General features: G+C 37.8%; 1 protein-coding gene across 1 annotated transcript; it reads left to right on the top strand.

Annotated features, from left to right (window-relative positions):
• Positions 1-893: 893 nt before the first annotated feature.
• itgb3b (integrin beta 3b) lies at positions 894-27,495 on the top strand. Its single transcript, XM_055042680.1, has 15 exons — positions 894-1,036; positions 2,165-2,250; positions 2,825-3,029; positions 3,113-3,365; positions 6,798-6,960; positions 7,610-7,771; positions 7,865-7,960; positions 9,839-9,928; positions 10,407-10,541; positions 12,834-13,269; positions 17,954-18,176; positions 18,291-18,391; positions 19,709-19,828; positions 26,579-26,745; positions 27,192-27,495. Exons 1-15 carry the CDS (start codon positions 964-966, stop codon positions 27,258-27,260), a joined length of 2,379 nt encoding a protein of 792 aa, XP_054898655.1. The 5' UTR covers positions 894-963; the 3' UTR covers positions 27,261-27,495.

Raw genomic sequence — 27,495 nt, 5'->3', positions numbered from 1 at the left:
TGATAAAAACTTAGAAATGATTGTGAACATTTTTTTAACAGTTTATGGATTTGAATTCAAAATTTTATCAGCATTTGCGTCATTTATAGTGATAGTAAAAAAAAAACAATAAAAGAATTTGGAAATGAATTTGCTTCATTATATTTTTAACAAAGTCCTGCAAACACAAATAAAAGTTAAGTTAGCACAACATAAACAAATGCAGTGCACAAATAGTCCATTAAATGTCATCAAATACATTTATTTTTATTATGTTAGTATGAAAACATAATTAAAGAAATACTATGAAATTCTGTCAGTCTTAAGTTTTTATCTAGACAGATATGGAGATAATTGTTAATGAAACTGTGCCAACATCCATTATAGTTTAATTTTATTTATTTTTATGAGATTTTTGATGAATTTTTCACTAATGATATCCAGATTTTACCTTAATTTTTTACAGTGTACTTACAGCAACTTTTCACTAGAGGGCACTATAGTGCTTCTCAAAATACAACACAAAAAGTTACGTGATGTTTTTATTATAATTTTAACAGCCTAATTTTGTAATTACTAAAGAATATATTGGGGGAAAAGCGTGTTTGAAACATTTACATTTACTTAAGATCCTCTTTAATTTCCTGTTTGCTGTTTTTGTCTTAAATCTACAACATTTTCTACTGACTTCACAGAATAAAACAACCATAAAACCATGAATAAAATTGTAAAGATTGTAGATTTTTGATCCTGTTGCAATGAGACACATATCAGTCTCTTCAAGTTGTCCAAGTTTAAATGTTGTACTTTCCCCGCCTATTTCCCTGATAAAGTGAAGGTGGGGGGAGCAGAGTTGGGCTGGCTTTTAGACATCTGACTGTATTTGGAGTTGTTAGACTTGCAGATAAGTTTTTTCCTGCTCCTCTTCAACTGGTGCTGCTCAGACCGCAGCCTGCATCCTCACACTCAGCCCTGAGCTGCAGGATGGCTGCGCTCCCAACGCGCTGGCTCTTATGGATGTGTGTTTTCACATTTGCAGGGAAAACGGCAGCAAGCGGTGAGTTTATGCCGCTTTTTGTTTATACACAGAGGGACTACAAAGGGGCTGCAGAACATAATTTTAGTCATTTTTTTAATGCTTATTTGCTTTCTTTCAAAAAGGGATTCCAAATTGATGGAGAAGTGAGTAATTATTTTACAGGCTGCTTAAGGGAAGATTTCCAATATGCTTTGGGTATTTATCACATCTCCTAGTTTTGTTTTCAATATTTAAAAATTTCATAATAGGATGGTCCAAAGTACTGAGTTAAGAGGAAATTCAAGCATCTTAAGGACAAAAATGACAGTAATTCATCTAAGTACCAAAAAATAACAAAATATTTTGGAAAAAATTTCCAAATCAGTTTCTTTCAATAAAAAACTCATGAAACTTGAACAAAAACAGCAGGTGTGTGTATGTATCTAGTGAATTTTTGGTAAAAACCCAAAATTACTCAATGGGAAGACAAAACAGAAACTCAAGTAAGAGTAGAAATACTTCATAATAAAGTTACTCAAATAAAAATTACATCATCAGTAGGAACAAAATATGGAGTTAAGTGTAAATTTTGGCATTTTAAAGACAAAGTTGTTGTATTGTCATAGTGTTTATGTATGTTGGAGTGAGCCAACAGTTCATTTAAAGTAGGGGTAATGCGATTAATCGGATTGATCACGATTAACCATGATTAATCGATTATTTAAACCATTGTCAGCTAATTTGATAATCAATTAATCATTAACGGACTCAAAAAAGCACCTTTTATTGTCCAAAACATAATCAATATATCAGCAGAAATGGTTGAGCTTTTCACATATTGATGCTGAAATACTTTTTTAGCTGTGGCTTCATCCTCTCCTACAAATGTTCAAGTATTCACTCAAGAAATGGTTACATTTCTGATTTTAAGAGGAATTTGAATTGTTTGTTTGCATATTTAATGTATTTCTAATATTGTTTTAAAAAATAAACTTGTGGTTAAATGATTTTTTGATTCGATTAATCACCAGAATAATAGATCACTAAAATAATAGTTGAGATTATTTGCTCAATCTGACACACAAACAATCTCATGCCTCTGGTAAATTATTATTTCTTTATTCTTTTGTTGTTTGGGCTAAATAACTTTTCTGCTCTTGGTTTCAGGCTCAAACGTGTGCACCTCCAGAGGAGCCAGCACTTGCAAGCAATGCCTGGCTGTGCACCCCAGCTGTGCTTGGTGCTTCCAGGAGGTGAGTTCTTTACCTTTTCTGCTTCGCTTCATGTAAGCAATGAGTTGCCAGACTGAAGCAGGTTGGCACCAACCTCCCAACCCAGCTGCATTTTCTTAAAATGAGATATTCATTAAGTGTCCCATGTGTCCTTACATGAGGATAGAGTCATGTCTTCTAGTGCCAGCTCAGTTTATTATTGTAAAACCCGGTGATGGGGGGAGGAATATGCAATATTTAGTCATCTAAAAAGTATTTACAGACTTATTTGTGATTTTAACCTGGCTTCTCCTAGCAGGGACTGGTTGAACTTGGCCTTTTTATGTGCAGCTGATCCACAATTATGTCAAATTGATTTTATTTTTAAGTTTTCATCATGTCATCCTGATTTTCCAACACCAAAAACATACCTGGCAGGCAGAGTTGAGTAGTAACTAGTGACATTTACTCAATTACATTTACCTGAGTAACCTTTTTGGAAAAACTGACTTTTTTCTACGCTGTAAATAATACATAATACAGCCTCTTTTTTACTCTGTTAAGATGGAAGAGAATGGTTTTGACTGAAAAAGTTTCACTTTGTTGTCCCAATCAGGACTTTGGTCATGGAGTTGCCAGCTCGTCACGCTGCGACCTGAAGAAAAACCTGATGGCGGCGGGTTGTGAATCATCCGGCCTGGAGTCTCCGACCAGCAGACTCCAGGTGATCGAGGACCGGCCGCTGAGCAACAAGGCGTCCGGAGCGACCCAAGATGTCACCCAGATAAAGCCGCAGAAACTGCATATCACTCTCAGGCCAGGTGGGTTCACTTTGGAAACCGGAGGGTTACGGTCCCGGTTCAGGAGTTTTATTTACAGTCAGAAACTATGACACGTTTCCCAGATGATACAAAGCGCTTCACAGTCAAGGTGCGGCAGGTAGAAGACTACCCGGTGGACCTTTACTACCTCATGGACCTGTCCTACTCAATGAACGATGACCTTTTCCGCCTGAGGACGCTGGGCCGCGGTCTGGCCGAAGCCATGAACCGAACCACCAGCAACCTGCGCATGGGTTTTGGGGCTTTTGTGGACAAGCCGCTGTCGCCGTACATGTACATCTCACCTGAGGAGGCCGTGAGAAACCCCTGCTACAGGTAATGTCATTATTATTATTATTATTATTATTACTATTATTATTATATAACATGGTCAATCAATCACATTTTATTTGTGTAGCACGTTTCAGCAGCAAGGCATTTCAAAGTGCTTTACATCATAACAAACAGAAAAACACAAAGTCATGCAACATAGAATTAACAATCAAAAAATGACATTAAGTCAAGTTCCATCATTTAATTTATAATTGATTACGTTTCAAATAAAACTCTAAACAGGTGGATTTTTAGTTGAGATTCAAAGGAAGTCAGTGTTTCAGCCGTTCTACAGTTTTCTGGAAGTTTGTTCCAAATTTGTGGTGCATAGATGCTGAAAGCTGCTTCTCCTCGTTTGGTTCTGGTTCTGGGGATGCAGAGCAGAACCAGAACCAGAAGACCTGAGAGGGCTGGATAGGTTTTCATATGAATTTATGAATCGGAAAGTTACAACAAACTGTCTCCATGTCGAGACAGTTTATGAGATGGATCATCTGAAAAAATCGATCTCATCCACCTTCTGTTGAAGCTACTATTCATATCTGAAGAAATGAACTTCTCCCACCCAAAAACAACCAATCAGAGCCAAGAGGCGGGCCTTAATGCTGTCACTCATGCTCATGTATTCACTGTTGAATGTGCTAATGGCAGAGAAACAGCTTACTGTTACCTGCCATCTTCTGTAGCTATGCTAACTAGCTTTAGTTTCACAACAAGCTGAAGCAAATGGGGGATGGAAAAGAGGGCATTAAGACCCGCCTCCTGGCTCTGATTGGTCGTTTTAAGTTACCACTGGGAGCACTGGAAGAGAGGAGCTTGATTTTTATTCACAGATTATCTGCTGCCTCATACCAAATTGTCAACACATAGTGACAGTTTCATGTAAATATGTAAAAAAAAAAATATTACTATATATCTTTTACTAAAGTTACATACTGCAGCTTTAAGTCAGAAGGAGACTCAGTGTCTATTTATTATTCAGCCATATTAAACGTAACAACATGTCTTTGTTTCTTAATTTCTTTAGTAATTTCCATATTTCTCCATCTGTCTCCAACAACAACTAAACATGGTTGTTAAGTTGATTTTATCTCTCTAAATTGTCCTTATGTTTGAGTATGAGTGTATTTAGTATTAGAACTTATTTCTTATTCAACTCAAACTTTGATAAACAATTAAAATTATATTTATTTATTTTATTGGTGTTGAAAATTATAATTGCTACATTTTATTATTGCTTGATTTTATTTCAAATATACAATAAGAAAATAAAAAACACTGGAGTTTTTAGCATTTAATTGAATTTAAACCACTCTAATTCTTAAAATTAAGTAAGATGTAAAAACACAGATATCTGTGACATTTCCTCCAGTGATCATGTTAAAGTCTAACAGCATGAAAACTTTGTTGACTCAACAAAGAGAATAAATATTTTAACGGCGTAATTTGCAGCAAATGTTTGCATTTTTTGTGCAAGACATCCTGGAATTTAACCCCAGCCAAAAACAAAACAAACGTGACGTAACAAAGGAAAAACTTTTATTTAAAGAAACTCGCTTGCTGGAACCTTGAAAGCATGTTTGTTGCTTATTGTTTTTGACTTGCAGTATTGAAATCCTGGCTCGTATTTGTGCATGCCCATGTCAGAAACAGCGCTGATCTCAGCGGTTGTTTATGTCTGCGTGTAACATCATTAAGCAGATGATGTCATTTTAGTGAGGACATCTTTAATCGCTGCATTGCTTCGTAAGAGAGCAGTCAGAGTCAAAGCAGTTGTTAAAGGCTCAGCGTGGCAACCACAACTCCTCGGTCAGCTGTTCTCAATCAGCCGCAGGTAGTTTTACTCGCACAGTGAGAGGGACTGCTTGTAAGCTGATGCACTAAAACTCCACCCAGACTCTCCTCTGGGATTGATTTGTTGGTTTAATGTCTCCTGGGTACATTTATGTTCTGTTTACACACAGTCTGACAAAAGCTGGGCGACAGGAATGTTTCATTGTAAGATAAAGCACATTAAGGAGTTTGCGGCGCAGAAGAGAAAGATGGGTCCTGCTGGAGAAATTAATCTTTTTGAAATTCATAAAAATATTTGTAGAAGACTGGAAAGATCAGCAAAAAAATTAGCACACACTTTTACAAGGAACCTATTATGCAAAATTTACATTTTACACGTTTTTGCATTTCAGTTTGAGTCTCTAGTTCTTCTAAAAACAGCAGAAGTGCCTAAATAAGCCAGCACTTCAACAACTTAATCCTCATTACAGTCCGCTTTGGTTGTTGTTTTTCCTTTCCGCTTGAGCATATCAGGATGCACAATAGGGGCATTTGTGCCCCCTGCTGGCATGGAGGGCCAAAGCTTTGGGGCATAGTTCATGTGCTTCCCTGGACAGATGAAGAGAAGTCTATGGGTTATACATGTCATAGATCATTTTCATTACGTTGTTTTGCATGAAATCATTCTTGAATAATTAAGTTTTTTTTCTGCTCAGTTCTGCCCATTTTCAGCTCCATTCAGGATGAGCTGTTTTAGAGCCTCTTCTCACTTAAGTCCAAATAAGCTGCTACTGGCCTCACCGCCCGACTCAACACTTACACTCACACATGAAAATGCCTGCAAACTGTTGCACAATTATACAACCGTACATGTTTGAAAAGCAGAAGTAGGGAATGCAACAAGTACTTGTCTTTTCCAGTAGCCATTATACAGCACATACAGTGGTAAAATCAGCTGACCAAATGTGCTGGAGTTCCACTTTGAATGCTAGGTAAGAGTCTAGGCTTTGACAGGTTTGCTAGGTAACAGACAGAGCCTACTGACTTGTGACATTAGATTCTGGAGGTTTTTAAAACAAATTGTTCTCCAAACACCAAAAAACATAAACTTATTGCACAACAACTTGGCTGTGTATGTGTGTGTGTCTTTAAGCTTTTGAGCTGCTTTTAGAAGCAGTTGAGACCAAAATGGATGAACAAAGACAGAAAAAATGTGAATTTTGCATAAGAGGGGAAGCAGAAGCAATGTGTGCAAACTAGAAACTTTGATGTTTTGAAATGTTAAATCCTTTGTCTTGGACCATTTGCTATACGCTTTCATCTCTCTTTTCACTCTCGTTCTTGTCAAATTATCGATCTGCAAAAGATCACTGTTGCCTAAAATATTCTACAGGAAGTCAAATCTAGCATTTCTTGATTACCAAACCAAATGCACGGCAGAGGCAGCGAGGTTGATTACTGGCAAAAGACAACATCGCACAAAATGGAGCTGATGATCAGCAGGGCTGGGACTAAAGGAACTAAAGGAAGCATCTGGTGACAGAAAGGGAACTAAAACAGGAAATAAAGTTTGCCACCAGAGAAAACAGACATCAGACATCAAAATAAAACAATTTTATCTCGCAAAATTAATCAAACAGTGAATTTCTGTTCAATTGACAGCATTAATACCACCTGTCTGCCCCAGTTCGGCTACAAACACGTGCTGTCTTTGACGGAGGAAGTGGGCCGCTTCACGGAGGAGGTGAAGAAGCAGATGGTGTCCAGGAACCGAGATGCCCCCGAGGGAGGATTCGATGCAATCATCCAGGCTGCTGTGTGCAAGGTGGGGAGGAGCGCTGCATGAATGCAGGCATTTCTGCTGCCACGTAAACATTTACACTTTAATTTGCATTCTTTTTCTCTACTGTCACTCTGAAGGAACACGATGTTTAGAAATAAATTATACTAAAAGTCACTTTACAGTGATGAAAAAAAGGGGCTGTAGGAAAATGTATTCTTTTTCTCCCTCTATAAGGGTTTCAATAGTTTTGAGTTTTTTTGTTGTAATTTAGTGTAATTTTGGTGTGACTTTTTCAGTTAGCTATAGTTAGTTTATGGAGCGTATTTGCTTGTTTTTATTATTTACTATTAATTTAATATGGTTTCATTTTAGTTGTTTTCATTAGTTAGTAGTAGTTTTTTCATACTGTGGTTAATCTTTAGGTCCAGAATTCACAAAGGTTGGAGCTTTGTAAGGATATAAACCATTATTTAAAAATTTATTCATGTTGAACTTTTGGTTCCGCCATTTTGAGGAGTAGCATTAGCACCACAATGAGGAGTAAATGAGGGAATTTGCCAACAGCTGATGTAAGCAGCCTCATTAATTACCGTTTTTCTTTATTTTAATGAACAAGAATGGTTTCTTAATTAAGGTTTTTATTTTTCTAGTTTTAGTTAGCAATAAGAACCATTTCTTATGTCTGAATTAGGAGCAGATCGGCTGGCGTCCAGGTGCTTCCCACCTCCTGATTTTCACCTCCGACGCCAAAACCCATGTGGCTCTGGACGGACGACTCGCTGGAATCGTGCATCCCAACGACGGACAGTGCCACCTGAACTCCGACAACATGTACAGCATGTCCACCACTATGGTAAGCACGGAGGATGATCAACAACATATGAAGAGGCACGTCTTATAAAAGTTGTTTGTGTCGTTTGAGCTAAACACAGTTTGATTTTTGCAGGATTATCCATCACTTGCTTTGATCACAGAGAAAATGTCAGAGAACAACATCAACCTCATCTTTGCAGTCACCAACCCTGTGGTGCCCCTTTACCAGGTCAGTTCAAGCCCAATATATTCAAAATCTTCATTCGCTTATTAAAAAAAACCTGACAGTTTAAACAGTCTGGCTACTTGTTTAGTAAAGATTTAAATCCTTATGTTTATCACTGATTGAGTAGGCTGACTTCACAACAGATACGCTCAGATTCATTGTATTTATTCTAACAAAAGCAGAAATGAAGTTGATGGTTAACATCAGTCCAGCAGTTTCTTCCCCAATTCATTTCATAAAATACAACAAATAACCTCAATAAACTACTCAGCAGTAGCTCCTCAGTTGGAAAATTAAACAGCATTAATAGTGATAACAGTTAACAGCACACATAAAACACAGCAAAATTACTCACAAAACCACTGTATATGATTGAATTTGTCTACAAATATATGTTAAATTATAATACTTGTGAACATATTGCCATATTGTGAACTGCAACTGAAAGAAGGGGGCGGAGCTGGAAGTTGCAGGTTCTGGAGGTTTTTAATAAAACAAATGGTTTTCCAAGCACCAAAAAACATAAACTTATTTGCAAAAAAAACCCAAAAAACACTTGGCTGTGTATGTGTGTGTTTTTTGCCAAGAGCAGCTAACATAACTTAAAACGTCACTAAATGTCAGGAGGGACAACTTATTGACAAATTAATTCAAAGAATAAATAACAAAATTCTGACAAACTTCTCATCTATAACATTGTTAAAATAAAATCCTGTCACAGACACACCAGGTTTGTCTTCATCCGGTGGTTTTTACTGGGTTTGAAAACAAATTCTTGAAAAATGCTCGCTGATCTGAGAAATGCATGAACATAGTTTTTGTATCTGTTGTGGTATTAAATACAAACTTGTGAGAGCTGGATGAAGCAACAACATGACAGGATGATAAGAAAGATACTTTCTAGATAAATATCTCATGATGGAAAAAGTATTCTGAAATACGTCTGCAGCTTCCTAAATATGGAGACTTACATTTTTGCAAAACAAAACAATCTCTGTTGTTTATTTGTAATAGATTCTGAGTTGGATTTAAGTCTTGACATTGACTAGGCCATTCTACCACATAGATATGTTTGACATTGTGGACAAAAGTAGTTTGTGACAAAATGCAAGCCACTTTTTTTAAATTTCTATTTTTAACAAATTTGAACTAAAAGCTTCTACTTCATAAATATGAGCTGTTATGTGTTGGTTTGTCACCAAATAAATCTGAAGGAAATGCATGGAAGTTTATGTGACAATACGTGAAAAACGTTTTTTATAAGGCACTCTTTACTATAATTATAGTTTATGTTATCATCTATTATTGAGTCACAAACTATTCAATCATAAGCGATAAGAGAGGAAAAAGTCAGAAAAGTTGACTCAGTATTGTGGATAGTTGTGTTTTTGTGGCGTTTTGCGTTAAACACTTAAGCTATACAGTTTGCAAAAATCAGTTTGTTTTAAAGTACCTGTGAAATAAACAGGTACATTTTCGTCCTCTACAATAACAGTGTGTCGATTTCTTCACAATTTCCACACAGGCCTTGATTTGAGCACCACAATTCATATAAAATCAGGTTATATCAATGGCAAAAATGGAAGAAAAACTGTAATGGAGGAAAAGCACTGTATGAAACATGGAAAATCGGATTTACACTCTTCTGAGTAATAATGATGAGTGCAGTTTTAAGCATTACTCGTCTGGCAACTCTTTTTTGGACATGAGAAACCACAAAGGCTAATGGTTTTTGGTGTAACCGATTCATGGTTATTGAAAATAAAAAAAAATTAATTTGCGACTCAAAACTGCAGCTGCTATAAATGACAAATTAGAAAAAACGTGGAGTGCTTCTGTGACTTTTAATATTCATGTTGTTGCTATCTTTGTGTTTTCCAGAACTACAGTGAGCTGATTCCTGGCACCACAGTGGGAACATTGTCCAACGACTCCGGAAACGTCATCCAGCTCATCCTAAAAGCCTATGCTGTGAGTCGAAACACACACCTTTACACTCTTTCACACACACACACACACACACACACACACACACACACACACACACACACACACACACACACACACACACACACACACATTTTTGACTAGACGCTGTCTGAGGACGTGACATGTGTTTGTTGACCCACACCCACGGCGTCTGAGTCACGCGTGTCTCAGTTTAAATCCTGCAACTCCTGAGGTGTGAAACCAACCAAAAGTTGGCTTTTTCTGACTGATTTTTATTGACCTAAGATCAAAAAGCAGACAACGTTGTGGAGGAGCAGTAAACCCAGTGAATTAAACAACGACTCTAAACTGTTTTTAAATTACCAGCGCAAGCAGAACTGACTCAAAATAATGTCTAAACTTGAGCTGTCGCTTCGGGTCAGACATCTTGTATGAGAACAGACGTTTTTCACATGAACGAGTTGAAATAATTTCTTTCTTTTTCTTTGTGTTTTGTCAGAAAATTCGCTCTAAAGTGGAGCTGGAGCTTCAAGGCGTCCCAGAGGAGCTGTCCTTGTCCTTTAATGCCACCTGTCTGAACGGAGAACTCATCCCCGGCCTCAAATCCTGCTCCGGCCTCAAAATAGGAGACACGGTCAGTCTCCCGCCAACTAAATCTATCAAATCTGTACGGTTTTAAATCTGATCTGAGCGCAAGAAACTGCTTTTAATTAAACTACCTTCTTTTTAGTTACAACAGATCATTGCCAAATCAGGTTTTATCATGTAATAGTTGTAAAATGTTTGCATATTTGGCAAAAAAAAAAAGCTAATAAATAGTTTTCCATTTAGGTAAAGAAATGTTCTTATGAACTGTCTGTAAGATTCTAGTTTGACTGGTTTGCTTGGTTTTAGTGAAATAATAAATTATTGGATATGTATTAAATCAATTACTATATTTCACCAATTGAAACATTTGAAATGAGCTGTGCCCTACTAGGTATCTTTACTTTTAAAAGGTTAATTAAATCTTGTACATTGTCTTTATGCAAAAAAAAAAAAAACATAACGTAAATAATGTATTTGATAATAGAATTGATTTCAGTCAAAATGTTCAGGAAATAGCCTGTAAAACTTATACAAAAGCTGAACTTGTTTTTGTATTAAGTCAGTCAAATCCATCAAAAGAAGAAACAAATCTTGTTTTTCTGAAGGCAGAAGTCACATAAATTATTTTTTTTCACCTAAAATATATAAAAGAACACATTGGATTTCAGGGGTGTTTTCCAGCAAATTGTCTTTTTTTTTAAATATTTGAGTTTTCGGTGAAAATGTACTTTTTTTTTTTACCCTAATTTGCCATCGTACTACAAAGAGCAGAATGACAAAAAGTTGAAATATTTAGCACTCTAAGCATTTGAAACTAAATTTAAAACCTGTATAAACCTGTATAAACATTTAAATAATAACTAAATGCTACTTCAAAACTCTGGTATTTTTGCTTGTGTTTATCATATCATGAGCAGCTCATACCGACCCGAGTCTATCAGACATTATCCAGACTTCATGATAAAAAAACCCACCAAAAGTATATTTATATTTCAGTAGTTCTCTTTGCTATTTTCCCCGTCATTGTGGAATTTTTTCCCTTATATTTCCATTCTCTTATAGTTTCCGTCTATATCTATTTAAAAGTTCATTTCTCCTTTTCTTTCCTCATCCTGTCACAAGAGCAAACGCTGGAGGGAACAGATCAACAGTCTGAGTTTCCTGGATTATTTTCCCTTTTAGGCCAACATACGGGCTTTAAATGCCTGCTTTCAAAGTTTACCTTGCTACTTTCTTATTTACTTACATTTTAGTCTCTGTTGTTCTTGCCTGGGTCAAAGTGACACTTTCTGTGCTCCACATATTTTCTTTTCTTCCTGCCTCTGATCATATTTCCATATTTGGATCTTTCTCCAGATGTAGTTACTGCCCGCTTTTGGACATCTACCAGACGTAGATGCAGAGCAACTCCTTTAACTCTGTGCTTATCTTTGCATTCTTCGGATTCCCTTCAAAATATTTTCTTATGAAATTGATTTGATAATGGTGAAAAATGGCAGCAGTTCAAGTATCTCTGACACCATAAAACCACTTTTCTAAAAAGACATACTGTCCTTATTTCTGTGTACTCAAGAGCTTTTAAAAATAAATATTTCTCACAAACTACTTTAAATTGTATACTCAACCTCGGTTGTTTACATTTTGATGTATGGCGCCGGCACTTGACCCAATTACTACAGAAAACAGCGACACTCCTGCAGTGAGGAATATTTATTAGAAGCTTTTGTGTACACAGAATTAAAGCACAGAAGTTCATCTTTTTAAATTATGGAAGTGTTTTTATCTTGTTTGCCACCCTTTAAAGCTACAGAATATAACTTTTACAAAACAGAAACTATTTTATTACATTTTTGTTGAAACTGTCAGTGTGTTGTGATGGTGCGATATGAGACAGATAATCTTGAGGCAAAATTGAGTTTGTCTGCCTTATCCAATTGCTAGCTAGAATCAACCAATCAGAACCAAGAGGCGGGTCATAGAGCTATCAATCATCCTCAGTGTGGTGCTGCTCAGCATGTCATTAATGCTTATGATAGTTAGCATAGCCACCAGTGACGGCAGATAAACCGTTTTTTGTAGCAGTAAGTTGTTTCTCCGCCATTAGCACATTTGGCAGCAAGTACTCAAGTTGATTGACAGCATTAAGACCCGCCTCCTGACTCTGATTGCTTTATTTTTGTTTTTCTTTTTTTCATTTCTTCAGATGGCAATAATAGCTCAGGAACAAGGTAGAGGAAGTCAATCTGATAACAATCACAGTCATAGTTTTAACATATATGTAAATGACATATTTTACATTGTGCAGCTTTTAGTGAACATCAATCTTCCTGTTCTCCAGGTCTCTTTCAGCGTGGAGGCCCGCGCTCGAGGCTGTCCCAGACAAAAAAAGAAGACCTTCATCATCAAACCAGTTGGCTTCAAGGACTCCCTCACCATCACTGTCACCTTTGAGTGTGACTGCAAGTGCCAGAGCAAAGCCCAGCCAAACAGCCCCAAATGTAGCAACGGGAACGGTACCTACGAGTGCGGCATGTGCCTGTGCCACCCGGGCAGGTTGGGGCCGTACTGCGAGTGCGCAGAGGGCGACTACAACCCCATGGAGCAGGACCGCTGCAGCGGGCCGGCGGGATCCGGAGGACCCGTCTGCAGCGGCCGCGGCGACTGCGTGTGCGGCCAGTGTGTGTGCCACAGCAGCGACTTTGGGAAGGTGTGGGGGAAGCTGTGTGAGTGTGATGACTTCAACTGCCTGCGATACAAAGGAGAGCTGTGCTCAGGTGAGGTGCAGCAAAATACTTTCACTCTAAAGATTATACTTTAATAAATGCATGATAAGCATTTTCATTATGAAGTATCAAAGTGAACAATCCTTGGACATGTTAGGATTGGTCTTTGGGATATTACATGTTTTTAACAAAATCATTCTTGGACACAGATTTTTTTTTTGGTCAGTTTTGCCTATTATGAGCTGCTTTCTGTATGAGCTGTCTTTAAATAAAAATAAGCTGGAGACCACTTTTTTCAGGCAGGGTTGATCTAATGTGTTTCTATTTCAAATCCAGTCATCAGACTACAGTTACTAATCGAAATCACTTTGCGTTACTCTTATCTTTTGGAATATAATTGTATTTTCTCTGGGCGTCTTGTCCAGTGGCCACCGCTTCTATGCGGCAGCATCAGCAGAGACAGAAATGTAAACAATGGAGGGAGGAGGCAGATGTGCATTTTGTTGGTGGATAAACAGGAACTATTTTGAGTTTTTGTCGCCATGTCCGATTATTATAAGTGGCTTTGAGCTTGATTTTTTTTTTATTTGTCAGTTGCACACCACAATAAACGTGAAAAGTTGTTCAACTAAATGCCATTATAATTATTAATATTAAGATAATTGTTACAAATCTGTGCAGCCTTTTGAATTGTGGAGCCGCAAATCAGGTAGTCAGTAATCTGAGTTACTTTTTCAAAGTAACTATGCCGCCATTGGTTACAGACTAAGTTCCACTGAATTGTGACATCACATTCCAAAAGTTTTTGAAATGGCTCATTTTCCACGTACCAAAAAACATCACCATACAGCCAAAAAACGGCAGTGGATAATAGTGGATCACTTTTTTGCTTAGTGATCCATTGTTTTATGCCAAAGCTAGTTGGAGTGTTTTTTTGTTTGTTTTTGTTTTTTAAATATACATTTTAATCAAAACTGATCAAAGTTTTCAGTTAACGTCTCTGCAGAGATTAGAAGCATATTTATGTCCCATTGACTCATATTCTCAAGTTTTGGAGAAATTATTTGGATTTTGATAAACACCAACTGAACCTGCTGGAAATGATATAACATTTACTCCTTCAGTTCTCAATCATGTGTATGTAAAGAATATAAGTCTAAGTAAATGCAGGATGCATTTAAGTATAATTTAACATTAAAACCTTGTTACTTAATGTAGTTTTAAATGGTTAAAGTGCATAAAATGATCCATTGACCACAGTGGATTGTGTGTGTGGTTGTGGTGAAGTTTCCTGTGTTTACAGTAGTTTCAAGTCCCTTTTACCGTGCCGACGTGCCACCTCCCACCCTCATCATCTGGGAAGGATTACACGCAATAACAACTCTCTCCTTCTGCGCAGGACACAGACTCCACAGACAATAAACATGTGCCATGGTGTAGGCACCATGTGTGTTTTTCTTTGCTCGGTCGTGCAAAGCTTTTGTAGAAGTTCCAGCACAGAAAATGTTCAGCTCCCCTGATGAAAGTTTTCTTCTGCCAGAGGTGACCCTTACATTTGTGAAGATTTCTATGCAGATGTTAAGAGCAATTTAGCCTCCTCGTTGGGTGATGCACAGAAATATTGGCGTTTAAACAAATGGAAAACTATTATTTTACTTTGGAGATGTTGATCATTTAAATTTTCATTGTGAGATGCAGCTGTTTAAAGATTATTACCAATCAAAGTCATTTAAGATTCAGCATTGAGGTTAATTCAGCCATATCAGGAGAATTTAAATCATGAAGGGTTTGTTGTAGATCATGCCACATCACTTTAATTAGATTAAAGTTCAGCCTTTTACTAGGCCACTAAAGAAACATAATTTTTTGATCCTTTCAGACATGAACTTACAGTCGTGCTTCGTGTTTTTTTTTGTTCCATTGCACACGGCAACAAGTTGCTGAGATCCTGAAACAAAAGAACTGGCCTGGTTGTTGATATGATGTTAAATTTTGAAAAGTTTTTTACAAGAAGCAGTACAATGTGACATTTTTGCATTGAGTCCATAGAATACAAAAGATTTTTTTAGTTTTCTTTTTTTTTAACAGACATGAGATCTGCAGAGTTCTGGATATTGTCCTGGGTTTCTCTTCAATGAATTTAGTTTTGCTTTTATACATGTTCCATGCGTTCTCTACGGGGGTTTTCCTGATTTATCCTGTCCCTAACCAGTTCTACCACCTTGCTGCTGAATAATATTGTTCCAACAATAATTGCTGCGACGTGTTTCATGGTCAGCCTTCTCATGACTGCAGAAATGGCTTCCCTGTGGTCGGTGACTCGGTTTTCTGGGTTTTTCCTAAACATTCTTACAAATGTTCTTTCATTTAGAGGTGATAGTTTGGATCAGATTGTTGGAAATTGGACAAAACTGGGTCTATCTATTACCTTAAACCTCCCAATTGGATTTTTGGAAGCCCTGAATTCAATCCATTTGAACATTTGGGGCGAAACCATTTTAAAGAAACTCTACAATAAAAAATAAAGTGTCATAGTTGTTGTATATTAATGCCTGAAGTTTATTGATAGCAACAAAAAGTCAGAAATATTCAGCCAAACGTTAATGTGGGCTCTACATAAATATTTTATTTATGTACAATTTTGACTAGAGAAGATCCTAAAGGTTCATGTTGAATTATAATCCAGTATGGAAAAAATGAGCCATTTAAAGAACTTATTAAAAGTCTAATCAATTCCAGATTCTACCTACAAATAAAGGACAAGCCTGAAAGTGCATTTAACATTGTTATGACCCTGTTGAAGCTTTCTGTCTCAGTGCCAAAGATTTTTATTGAAGATCAAAATCGGTCAGGATCCGTGACGTGAGTAGTTTTGGCACCAATCACTGACCTGTCCTCCATTACATCATCAGAGCTCATATATCTGACTCTCCCCACCTTTGCTGCTCTCACCCAGAAACGTTCGCTGTATTCCCAAAAGTCTGTAGAGTAACATGAAAATACCTTTGTGCTTACTCATGGCCTTTTGTGGTGTAATGAGGCTAAAAATAAATCCATGTTTGGTCAGAGAAGGAGCATGTGTGTAAGAGGACTGGAAATGTTCAGAGACTGGGTCTCTGTAGACCCAGTCTCTGAAGACAAAGACATGCTGTGTCTTTGTCTTCAGATGCCTCATTTAAAGTGAGAGACGTTTGGACTCTGCCGCAGAAAGGCTATATTAAAAGACATCAGCTCTGCGGTTGAGTGGTAATAACAACTTGTTGGGGGATAATTTTTTTTTCATCCAGTCACGCTGTCCCAAGCTGCTTCCTGTCTCATTGTTTATCTGGACATTGTTTTCTGCGGCCGCGCACCACAATGTTTTCTGCACCGTCACTCATATTGGCACTCGCATGCAGACATGGATATATATAGAGTACCAACAAGGCGATGATGTGCACAATTTTACCCACTTATGTAATGAATCATTCATCCAGAGATAAAAAGATGTCTCGGCCAGACAATGGAACGAACTTTAACGTTAAGCGGTTTTTAGAAACCTCAACAAAACATGCCTTCTGTCCAGTCTGGACCCTTTCCAGAACAGAAAATCACTAAAAATGACTAAAATGTTATTAATATGACCTTTGATAGTTTGCTTTGACAAGCCTGTGGTTGTTGAACATAAATATAAAGAACCCAAAAATTATCTTTATACAGTGTTGTAAAACAGGAATGTCAAAGTCATTTTCATTTTGGACCACATGAAGATTATGAATGTCCTCAAAGGGCCGGTTGTGGTCAAAAGTATTAGTGAGACTCATCAATAAACCTCAATGAGTGTTTACTTAAAGTTAAATAAAACCAAACATAATCACATTGATATCATTTGAAAACTATGATGAAAATTACAGAAAAAGATTATAACCAATGGAAATAAAAATAAATTCTGGTTTTAGTTTTGTGAGGTCAAGAGTCAGAATTCTGAAAATTTTGACTTTTTTAATTATTATTATTATTCTGGTGTTTTTCCCAGAATTGAGAATTTTTTTTCTCAATATTTTGAACCCGAGGTTCATAATATTTACATTAAAGTGAAGAAAGGAGCCATTTAGACACTTATAAATATGTTTTAAAATTGACCCATTATTCAAAATTCATATTTTGCCCAAAAGCCCAAATGCTTTAAAAAACCCCAACAAGCTGTTTCTTTTTGTTTTTTGGCAATATGTTGATGTTTTTTGGCCCTGCAATGTAAGCTAGCAACCGCAACCAAACCCAGGCCATCACTTAGCAACTCAAGTAGAGTTCCAGCACCTTTGGTCAGCTGGTTTTACCACTGTATGTGCTGTACAATGGCTGCTGGAAAGGACAAGTGTTTTGTTGTTTTGTCTTGTTGGTTGTGCAGGAGGCTCCATTCCTGCTTTTCAAAGTTGTACAGTTGTACAGTTAGGGGTCTGTCTCCAGCTATTTTTATGTGTGAGTGTAAATGTTGAGTTTGGAGGACGTGGCCATCAGCAGCTTATTTGGATTTAAAGTGACAGAAACCATTAACAGCTCATTCTGAAAGCTGTTTAAAATAAGCAAATTGTTTTTTATATGTTACCCAAGTTAACATCTATCAAAGCCGCTCAACACTTCTTTCTTCACACCCATAACTTGTCCTCATTGTCCTTCCCCTCTTTATGTTTGACTATAATACTATATTATGTATTACAGTAGCTTATCAGAAAGTCACGTTTTCTCCCCATTTCAGGCCATGGAGTGTGCAACTGCGGTTTCTGCCAATGTGCGCCAGACTGGCAGGGTGAGAACTGTAACTGCTCCCGACGCACAGACACCTGCATGTCCAACCTGGGTCTGCTGTGCAGCGGCAGGGGCCAGTGCGTCTGTGGGGTCTGCGAGTGCACCCAGCCTGGGGCCTATGGGGCCACATGCGACAAGTGCCCCACCTGCCCAGACGCCTGTACCATGAAGAAGTGAGCATAAATATGCGCACGTTTCCATGCGTTGCTGCTGAATTCAAAACATCTGAGCGGTTATAATTATTATCTGTGATCAAATGGCATTGATTATGTCTGTTGTCGTCACAGAGAGTGCGTGGAGTGTAAACATTTCAAAAGGGGAAAGCTGCATGACGACAACACCTGCAGTCGAATCTGCAAGGATGAGATTGTACTTGTAGATGAAATAGGTAAGCTGATCAAACGTATATTGGTAAAACATGAATGTTATCAATAATATCAATATTATCGAACTCTGACACAGACCAAAAAAGCAAACTCTGGTCCTCCTAAAAGCCTGATAAAAGTGAACTCTGATGCATATGTGAATTCAAGTGGACCAAGAGCAGGGAGTGGGCTATTACGCATGGCATTCTGGGTAATTACAACCAAAACAAACACACTAGTCTAATGCAGGGATGTTAAACTCATTTTTATTTTGGGCCATATCAAGATTAAGAATGTCTTCGAAGGGTCCATTGTGGTAGAATGTATTGATGAAACTCCTTAACAAACCTCTAAAATATGAATAAATAGCCACCTCTGCATTTGATGGGTATTTCTTACAGTTAAATAAAACCAAACATCATTACACTGACACCATGTGGCAGACAGAAGATTATGGTCAGTGGAAAAATACAAATATTATGGCTTTAGTCTTGTGAGGTCAAAAGCCTGAATTCTGACAATTTTGAATTTTTTTTATGCTGAATTTTTTTTTCTTAAAAGTTTGGCTTTTTATTCTCAGAATTTTTACTTTGTTTCTCATGATTCCGTTTTTTTCTCAGAATTTTTACTTTTTCCATAATTCTGTTTTTTTTCAGAATTCTGACTGTTTTTCTCACATTTTTCCCCCAGAATTCTGACTTTTGATCTTATAAGATTAAAGTCAGAATAATTCTGGTAAATTCTGACGAAAAAAAAAGTCTAAATTCTGAGGAAAAATCTGAATTTTTTTTCTATCTCGATAATCCTCTTCCATTGAAAACTGCTTTCATTTATTTCATAAAATATTACTTAAACATATAAGTATTTATATACTTATTCTTTGGTGAAGGAGGAAGTTGCTCATGTCTTCTTCAGAGGTTTTTTTTGTCATTTCCCTCAAGATTTTTTGGTGCAGCACCACTACAGGCGAGGAGGGGAACAGGTTTATTTGGCACAGTGTAGCGTGAGCACTACCAGAGCATCAGGGTGACAACACGCTTAGAAAATTTCTAAATATATCAGAAATTGTTTTTAGAATGATCACTTGAAGCAACAGTGTGATATCTGAGACAAAGATCTCAAATATTAGCTTAAAGATATCACTTTTTGGCTTATTATACCAATGCAATGTCAAGACATCTACATTTTTTTAAATACACATTTCAATGTATTTGGTAAAAATGCAGATTATTTGTAAAAGGTGTGTTTTTCATTTTTAGCAGCCTAATTTCTAGTTGTGTTTGTGACTATTGTATTTGTTTAGCTAAAAACACAAGTACAAACTGACTTTTTCCACACAGTTCTCCATGACACGAACGCGGTAAACTGCTCGTATAAAGACGAAAACGACTGCGTGGAGCATTTCCAGTACTACGAGGACGCCAGCGGCAAATCCATCCTGTTTGTGGTCAAAGAGCCGGGTAAGCAGCACGCGCCCACCATGCTGGAGAGGCCAGCAAGAAAATGTTTCCAAACACTTTAGATGAAGCTGAAACCAACTGTTTATATGACATATACATTTATTTGACCAAAACCTGAAATCCAACTAAACTTTTCCTTTTTTGCATAATTATTTTTAAATTTGCTAAATGACACAATGAGGAGCTGATTTTCTTTTTAAGCTGTTCGCATTACTTTCTATAGTCAGAAGTTTACATGCAGTAAGATTTTTATGCTTCTGAGCAATTTTGGAAATACAGGACAATGATGTCCTGGTGAACGTTAAAAATAGGATCAAATGCTGAATATAATAAATAAATAACAACAAAGCTATGAAAGAAATGAAACATAATAATAAAAGAATTAATCAAATGATAAAAATGAGTTAACAACAAAAAAAGCAGAATCTCAAAATCAAAGTTAAATATTTTCCAAATATCATCAACTTATTTACAGAAAATTTTGCTTTATACATAATTTAAGACATTTGAAGACTTACAAAGTCCCACAACTTTAATGTTTAATTTCAATCTTAACTTTCTCTCTATGAATGCCTTAGAGCACAATTATCAAGATTTGCTTTTGAACAATGAAAAATGACTTAAATGTAAAATGTATTGTAAGAGAACAATATTTGGCATTGCAATTTAATTTACAAGGTGTTATAACTTCAAAAAATATTCCTGGCTGGAACTTACTATAGTCAGAAAGCTAATTTTAGGTGATATAATTAAGAGTATTAATCAAATGAATCAAATGTAAGAACTTTACAAGATTTTGTTTATCTGATCAAATGTTAAACTCAAAATTATGAAGTCAAGATGAAGTGTAAATAAAAAATAAAAACCTAAAAGCTCCGGTAGCCTTGTGCGTAATAAAAAGAAGCAATTTAACATTGATACAATGCAATGAAGCAACATTTACAACCTCCAAAAGACTATAAACCAGGGGTCTCAAACTCAATTTACCTGGGGGCCGCTGGAGGCAGAGTCTGGGTGAGGGTGGGCCGCATAAGGGATTCCACAAAAAACAAGTTAAAAAAAGTCCTCAAATGTCATTAACAGTTTTAATGATTTCTTCTGAACATGAAGTGTCCTGAACGTGAATGGAACATTGAGTGAAAATCATGAACGGTTCTTCTGAACATGGCTTCTGTTGCCTACTCCTTGCTGCCAGAGACTTGACAGCGCTTCTTCTCACAAATCTGAACCACATTTGGCTTGAGAGAGGAAGCAGTTGAGACCCTCAGTATGGCTTGAAGATGATCATCACTAAGTCTGGACCTGTACTTGGACTTATTGAAGTTCAAGGTGGAGAAGAACTTTTCACACAAATATGTGCTGCCAAAAAGGCTCATGGTCCGCTTGAACATTCGGGAAAGCTCAGGGAAGTTGGGGGGCAATTCCCTCAAAAATTGCCCATGCTTGTCTGCTTTTCCACTCATCTCCCTGAACTTGGTATTGAGGTCAGAGTTGCATTGCAGGTCAATGAGCTCCATTTGAAGCATAGGTGGGGCATCTTGCACATCAAAGGTAAAGGGGTCCGCAAAAATTTGAAAAGTGGCTCTGTGCGTCTTGAAGTCTGCAAATCTGTGATCAAATTCCTTCTGTAGCTTCAAAATAGCATCAACATATTTCTCACCACTGAATGGTGTGCCTGCATCCACAAGTGCCTTGCATGCTGGGAAATGGCAAAGGTTTGTATGAGAGAGCTGGGCTTTCCATAACACAAGTTTTGTGGAGAATGCTCTCACGTTGTCATAGGCAGCGCTGACGAGCTGCCCCTGGCCTTGTAACTTCTTGTTCAGTACATTCAGCTCATGTGTGATGTCAACAAGAAAAGCTAAGTCCATGAGCCATTTGTGATCTCTCAACTCAGGAACAGCCTTCCCATCCTTCTCCATGAAGGCTTTTACTTCTCTCTCAACTCAAAAAATCTTTTCAAGACATTTCCCCTACTGAGCCAACGTACCTCGGTGAAATAGAGCACATCTTCATATTCTGACTCCATTTCCTCTAAAAAAGCACGGAACCTCCTGTGCTTTAAGCCCCTGGATCTGATTTGGTTGACGCAATTCACAACAACAGACATCACATTGTCACACCTCAGGCATTTGCTGCAAAGGGCCTGCTGATGGATAATGCAGTGCAGAGCAATGGCCTCCTCTACACCCTCCTCTTCCAGTTTTCTTTGAACAAGTGCCACCAGTCCATTTTTCCTCCCTGTCATTGATGGCGCGCCGTCAGTTGTTATTCCAACAAACTTCTTCCATGACAAACCGGCATTCTCAATGGCATCACACAGCTGACGAAATATCTCGATAGCGGTGGTCTGGCCATGCATTGGAATTACTGTGAGCAGCTCCTCTGTCACTTCAAAATTGCTATCAACACCACGGACATAAATTGTGAGCTGAGCAGTGTCTGTTATGTCTGTGCTCTCGTCAAGAGCGACTGAGTATGCATCAAAACATTTTGCTTTCTCACACAGTTGATGATAAATGTCACTTGACAGGTCAGAAATGCGCTCTGCCACAGTGTTGGCAGAAAGGCTCATGTTGCTAAACTGACTTTTCTTTTCCGGACAGACAATACTTGCAGCCTGTAATATGCACTTTTTAATAAACTCGCCTTCTGTGAATGGTTTCCCTGCCTTAGCAATCATCTCACTAACCATGTAGCTAGCTTCGACTGCTGCAATATTCTCTTTGGTTGCTTTCTTGAAGAAATCTTGTTGCCTCAGTAGACATGCTTTAAGACTGGCAACCCGCTTGGCTCTCTCATCCCCCTGGTATTTTGCACATTCCTCAGTATGTTTAGTTGAATAATGGCGTTTAACGTTGTATTCTTTGTGCACTGCAACTTTCTCTGTGCAAATAAGACATGTGGGGATGCCCCTGTGCTCAACAAAGAAATACTGCATCTCCCACTTTTCTTGAAATTGTCTGTGCTCGTCACCAACCTTTCTCTTCACTGCAGGCTTTGATAAAGACATGACTGGGGTATGACAAAATCTAATTGATTCCGCTCAGTGGCGCTCTTGTTTCACGTTTCAAACAAGTATTTAGCTAGCTAATTGCGCCCAGAGAACGTCTTAACGCAAACACGTAATTTCCGCTTTGTGACAGAGCGCGCCTTCACTGGGAGCGCGCTCTGCCGCGCTCTCGAGCCAGAGCGAGAGGCGCCGGTCGGGACCTCACTGAGCTCCGGTAGCTGAATGTCATGGCAGCTACAGGTGCTCCGTCACACGCTTCTATCTGTAACAGCAGCATAGACGATAAACAGCCCGCTAACAGTCGCCGTTCTTTTTGCGCTCGATCATGACATTTGTGGTAGAAAGTACGATAGATGGCAAGCGCAAAGGCGACTGCTGTCTGGCTGTTCATCACACGCCGTGCTGTTGTTGCAAGCGTGAAGTGCACGAAGCTGGTGTAGCTTAGCCTAGCCCCGACAAGGTACGGCGCGCGGGAGCTGGCTGATTGGCCCCTCGGAAGTCCTTTCTCCGCGGGCCACACTAATATTATACTTTCATATTAAGGTGCGGGCCACAAAATATTGTCCTGCGGGCCGCACTTGGCCCCCGGGCCGCGAGTCTGAGACCCCTGCTATAAACATAAACTGCAGTAGCTCAAGCTATTAATTTTCTCCATCTGGTTCAGATTATGTGCATAACAAATTGAATATAAATGCAAAAATTCAATGCATGTTGAATAACCACCAATGCAGCAGCATTATGCATATTTTTAAATGGTTTATCTTCATCCAGCCTCACTGATACCTGCTTGAACAGAGAGCGCTTGGTGTAAAACATGCTTTTAATGATCATTAGCGCTCACAGAGAAACTCTGTCCTTCGAACTATCGCTTTAATGAATGTGTGTATTTAATTTAGACAGGAGTGGGTAGAGAAGCACCCCTGGAAATTGCCTTGAACACAGGTGCACCCTGCTGTGTCAAACAGGGTTGTAAACAGCAGCCCTGCTCCTCTAGGAAACTGCTGACTTTACAAATTTTCAAGAGGACAACGGGACTAGAGAGTGAACCGAGAGCGCCAAAGAAAGACAACAACTGAATAAAATAATGAGAATAAATAAACGATACTGGAGCGATGATCTTGAAGTACTTAGTTCGATGTGTTTGAGCTGTTTGAGGGGCGGCTAAAGGGATCAAAAGCTGACGAGTCGGACACAGCAAAGTAAAAACAAGAGGAGGAAGGGAAGAAGAAAAGTGCTTTGAAGTTTCCTGTAAAAGTTTGTAGCTAACTCAAAAGTGCTGCAAACAAGCAGCATTTGTTTTGTCTGAAAGCACATTCTGACACATGCATGCAGTTTGATTTCCAAAACAGTTTAGTACAATAAGACACAAACTTCTTTAAATTAATGTCCTAAAGGTTGTCTTAAAGTGAGTACTTTAGAGGATTACTTTAAGCATATATAGACAGTATATATAAATACGACTGAAAAAGATTCAGATTCAGACCAGTAGGATTAACAAAATCATTTTTACTTATCATTTATTAAAGCTGTAATCTGTAACTTTTACAAAATGGATGTTTTATGCATATTTGTTAAAAATGTCTTGGCAGAATAGTGTAATACAGAAAATCAGCTCTTCCACCTTTTCCTAAAGCCGTCTGAAGAAATGCACCGCTCTTCTTCGTCATTTTATCCCCAACATAAGTTTTAATATTAAGCTAATCTCTGAATACTATAATGATGAACATCTCAAAAAGTGATCAAACTGAATCAAAAAATGGTAAGATAATTAATGATCAGGCCATTATAATTGATCAGTGGTGTGTTTCCATACAGAATTGTTGCAGTTAATTGATAGTTATCTAGCAGTCTGGAAAGGTTAAACTGCCATTTGCAGATGACTCCATGTTATTCCCAAAAACCTGCATGCCAAAATAGTGAAGGGGAAACTTGAAATGTCTTTATCCATAAAAGAAACTGTTTTTGTGACTCGCCACCTGAACAGGTGTAGAATATCCAGTTAATTCTTGCTGATGCTACATCCAACGAGCCTGCATTTGGTCATCATAATTTGTTAAAATCCAACCGTTTAAAGCATCTTACCTCATTTGAGTTTAGTCCAAATTTAAGTCCAAACATCTACCATGATAATAACCTTGAGTCAGTTGATGGTAGAACACAAAACCAACTGATTTTGAGAACTTTTGCACGACTTGAACTTGTATTGTTTTTGCCTCTCTGGTTTGGCCAAACATCTCAGAACAAGTCAGGAAAACATCTTCCAGGAGCCATTAAAACTGCAGGCCAACAAAACTGCAGGCCAACAAAATCAGAGGGTTAATAAAAGCGTCAAGATGATTTTCTGAGGAGCTTACAAACTTCCAAGGAATTTTTTTAATGAGATGTTGGGATAAAACAAGAAACGATTCAGCAGTATTTAATCTTTTACTTCCATCTTAAATACTGAGAGATGTTTTTGGTGTATAATTGAAGTAGCAAATTTCCCATGGACAATAGGAAAAACACAGACGATAACGCAACAAGTCGAGTCGTCTTTCGCTCTGGTGAAGGAATGCTCCATGTTAATGAGCACCGCTGTCAGTCCATTTTGAAACCCCTCAAATAAGATTCCTGTTGCATTTTTTTCCCCCAGACCATAATGAGGGGAGGGAAAGCTGTGGCCTTGGCTCTAAGATGTCAGTATTTTCCACTGCAGCCCTTCCTCTGTTCTTCTTGTTTAACTGTTAAAGAAACTGTTATTCATGTAAATTAGGTACCAAACCATTCATTTGTTTCTGTCAAAGATTCTTAATTGGCCTAGACTGTGACAAAAACAGTTGTTGATTTTGTTGTACATGTTAAAAAAATGCCATATGGCTCAATTTATCCCTCCATTAAGATGTTTGCAGTATCCACACCAAAGCTCATGTTATGGGACTTAATATGGGTTTCATTCAGCTTGTGTAACGAGTGATTGGAGTAGGCCACTGACTACAGCTTCAAATTATTACAAATTGTTAACAACTAGAAGCATCGGAAGAACTGTTCTTAATGGAGGTCGGATATGAATGAAGAAACAAATCAAAAGCTGCAATTTAGATTGAAAATAAATTAATATTCGAAACAAATAGGAACAACCGTAATAATTAGGAGGGGGGGAAAAATCCAACAATTAGTAATAACAAAATAGTTATTGAAGATTTTGGTGCTGTCCAACCTTCAAGAAGCAATAATTCACTCAAACGCAGAGAAAATAGTCCTTAAAATGAAAACAATTTGCTGCTAGGTAACCAAAGACCAATTAAGCGAGTTGCTAGGTAACCAGAGATCGAGACAAGAAGCAAAAGATACAATTTAAATTGAAAATATATTAATTTCCAAAACAAATAGGAACAACAGTAATAATTAGGAGTGAAAATTAAACTAAAGAAAACTCTTAATGAGTAAAAACAAAACAAAATTGTAAATAATTTAAATAAAATAATTACAAGCATGCACATGGAAATATCTTAATCTACAAATAAATCTATTAATGAGTCCAGAGAAAACTTAGATTTAAAGACACTCAGAAATTATTCTGAAATATGTTGCTGGAAAAAGTTTAAAAGTTCAGCACATATGACTTTTGCAACAAACTTAAAAGTCGGACGCAGTGACACATGGGGGAAACATATTTGTAATGTCACACTTCCTCTTCCTGACCTCCTTTGCGTTTCCACGCCACTCATTCTTTTATCTCTTCCTCCTCTTCCGCCCAGACTGCCCCAAGGGTCCGGACATTTTGGTGGTGCTCCTGTCGGTGGCGGGAGCCATTTTGTTCCTCGGACTGGCCGCTCTGCTGATCTGGAAGCTGCTGGTTACCATCCACGACAGGCGGGAGTTTGCCAAATTCGAGGAGGAGCGCGCTCAGGCCAAGTGGGACACGGTGGGTGGCGCGTGCAGACAAGCAGCTTTTCTGAATTAGCACATCTGCAGAACACCGAATGGTGGCACAGTTTTTATCTTTGCTGACTAAAACATCTAAAAGGCCACACACTCAGCCATTTGCCTGTTTTCTGGGGGTGTTTTTTAAATTATTTAGTGTCCTGCTGTTACTCCCAGCTGAACAAAAGGCAGTCAGAGGAAGGGCTGGGTTTAAATTAGCCATCGCTAATCAGCCTATTCTGGTAATTGGCCTCTTTGTGGTCTCACAAATCTCACAAGCCTCAATTTTCAGTGAATCACTAAAGTCACAGAATAAAAGATGTGAAAGCACACACTGGAGCATTTAATAGGTTTTTTTTCTTTCTTTTTTAGGCATTTAAAAAAAGAAATCTACCTTCTCCCTCTAAAACTTAAATGATAATTTCCTAATTTGTGTTTTCTTTGCAGGGGCACAACCCTCTTTACAAAGGAGCAACGTCTACCTTCACAAACATCACATACAGAGGAAAAGACTGATGCTACTGAGTAAAGAGTAGAGGATGAAATACTGGACTTTTTGGGAGAAAGTGGCAAGTCATGTGCAGCCTTCTACTGTCACAAAACAATGTGTGTGTAAATATGTAGAAATTTTTCTGAAGAAGCATTTGTATCAGGGTTAGTCATTCATATCTCACTGCTGAAAATAGTTGTTTTGTATGATTTACAATTAATTTTGTTGCTTAGACCAGAATAAAGTCTTGCTTCCCCCTCA

This window comes from Poeciliopsis prolifica, unplaced genomic scaffold (genome assembly GCF_027474105.1).
Source record: "Poeciliopsis prolifica strain line A6 unplaced genomic scaffold, Auburn_PproV2 SCAFFOLD018, whole genome shotgun sequence".
In the NCBI taxonomy this organism is placed as follows: domain Eukaryota; kingdom Metazoa; phylum Chordata; class Actinopteri; order Cyprinodontiformes; family Poeciliidae; genus Poeciliopsis; species Poeciliopsis prolifica.
This window is presented reverse-complemented; position numbering and strand designations above follow the sequence as displayed.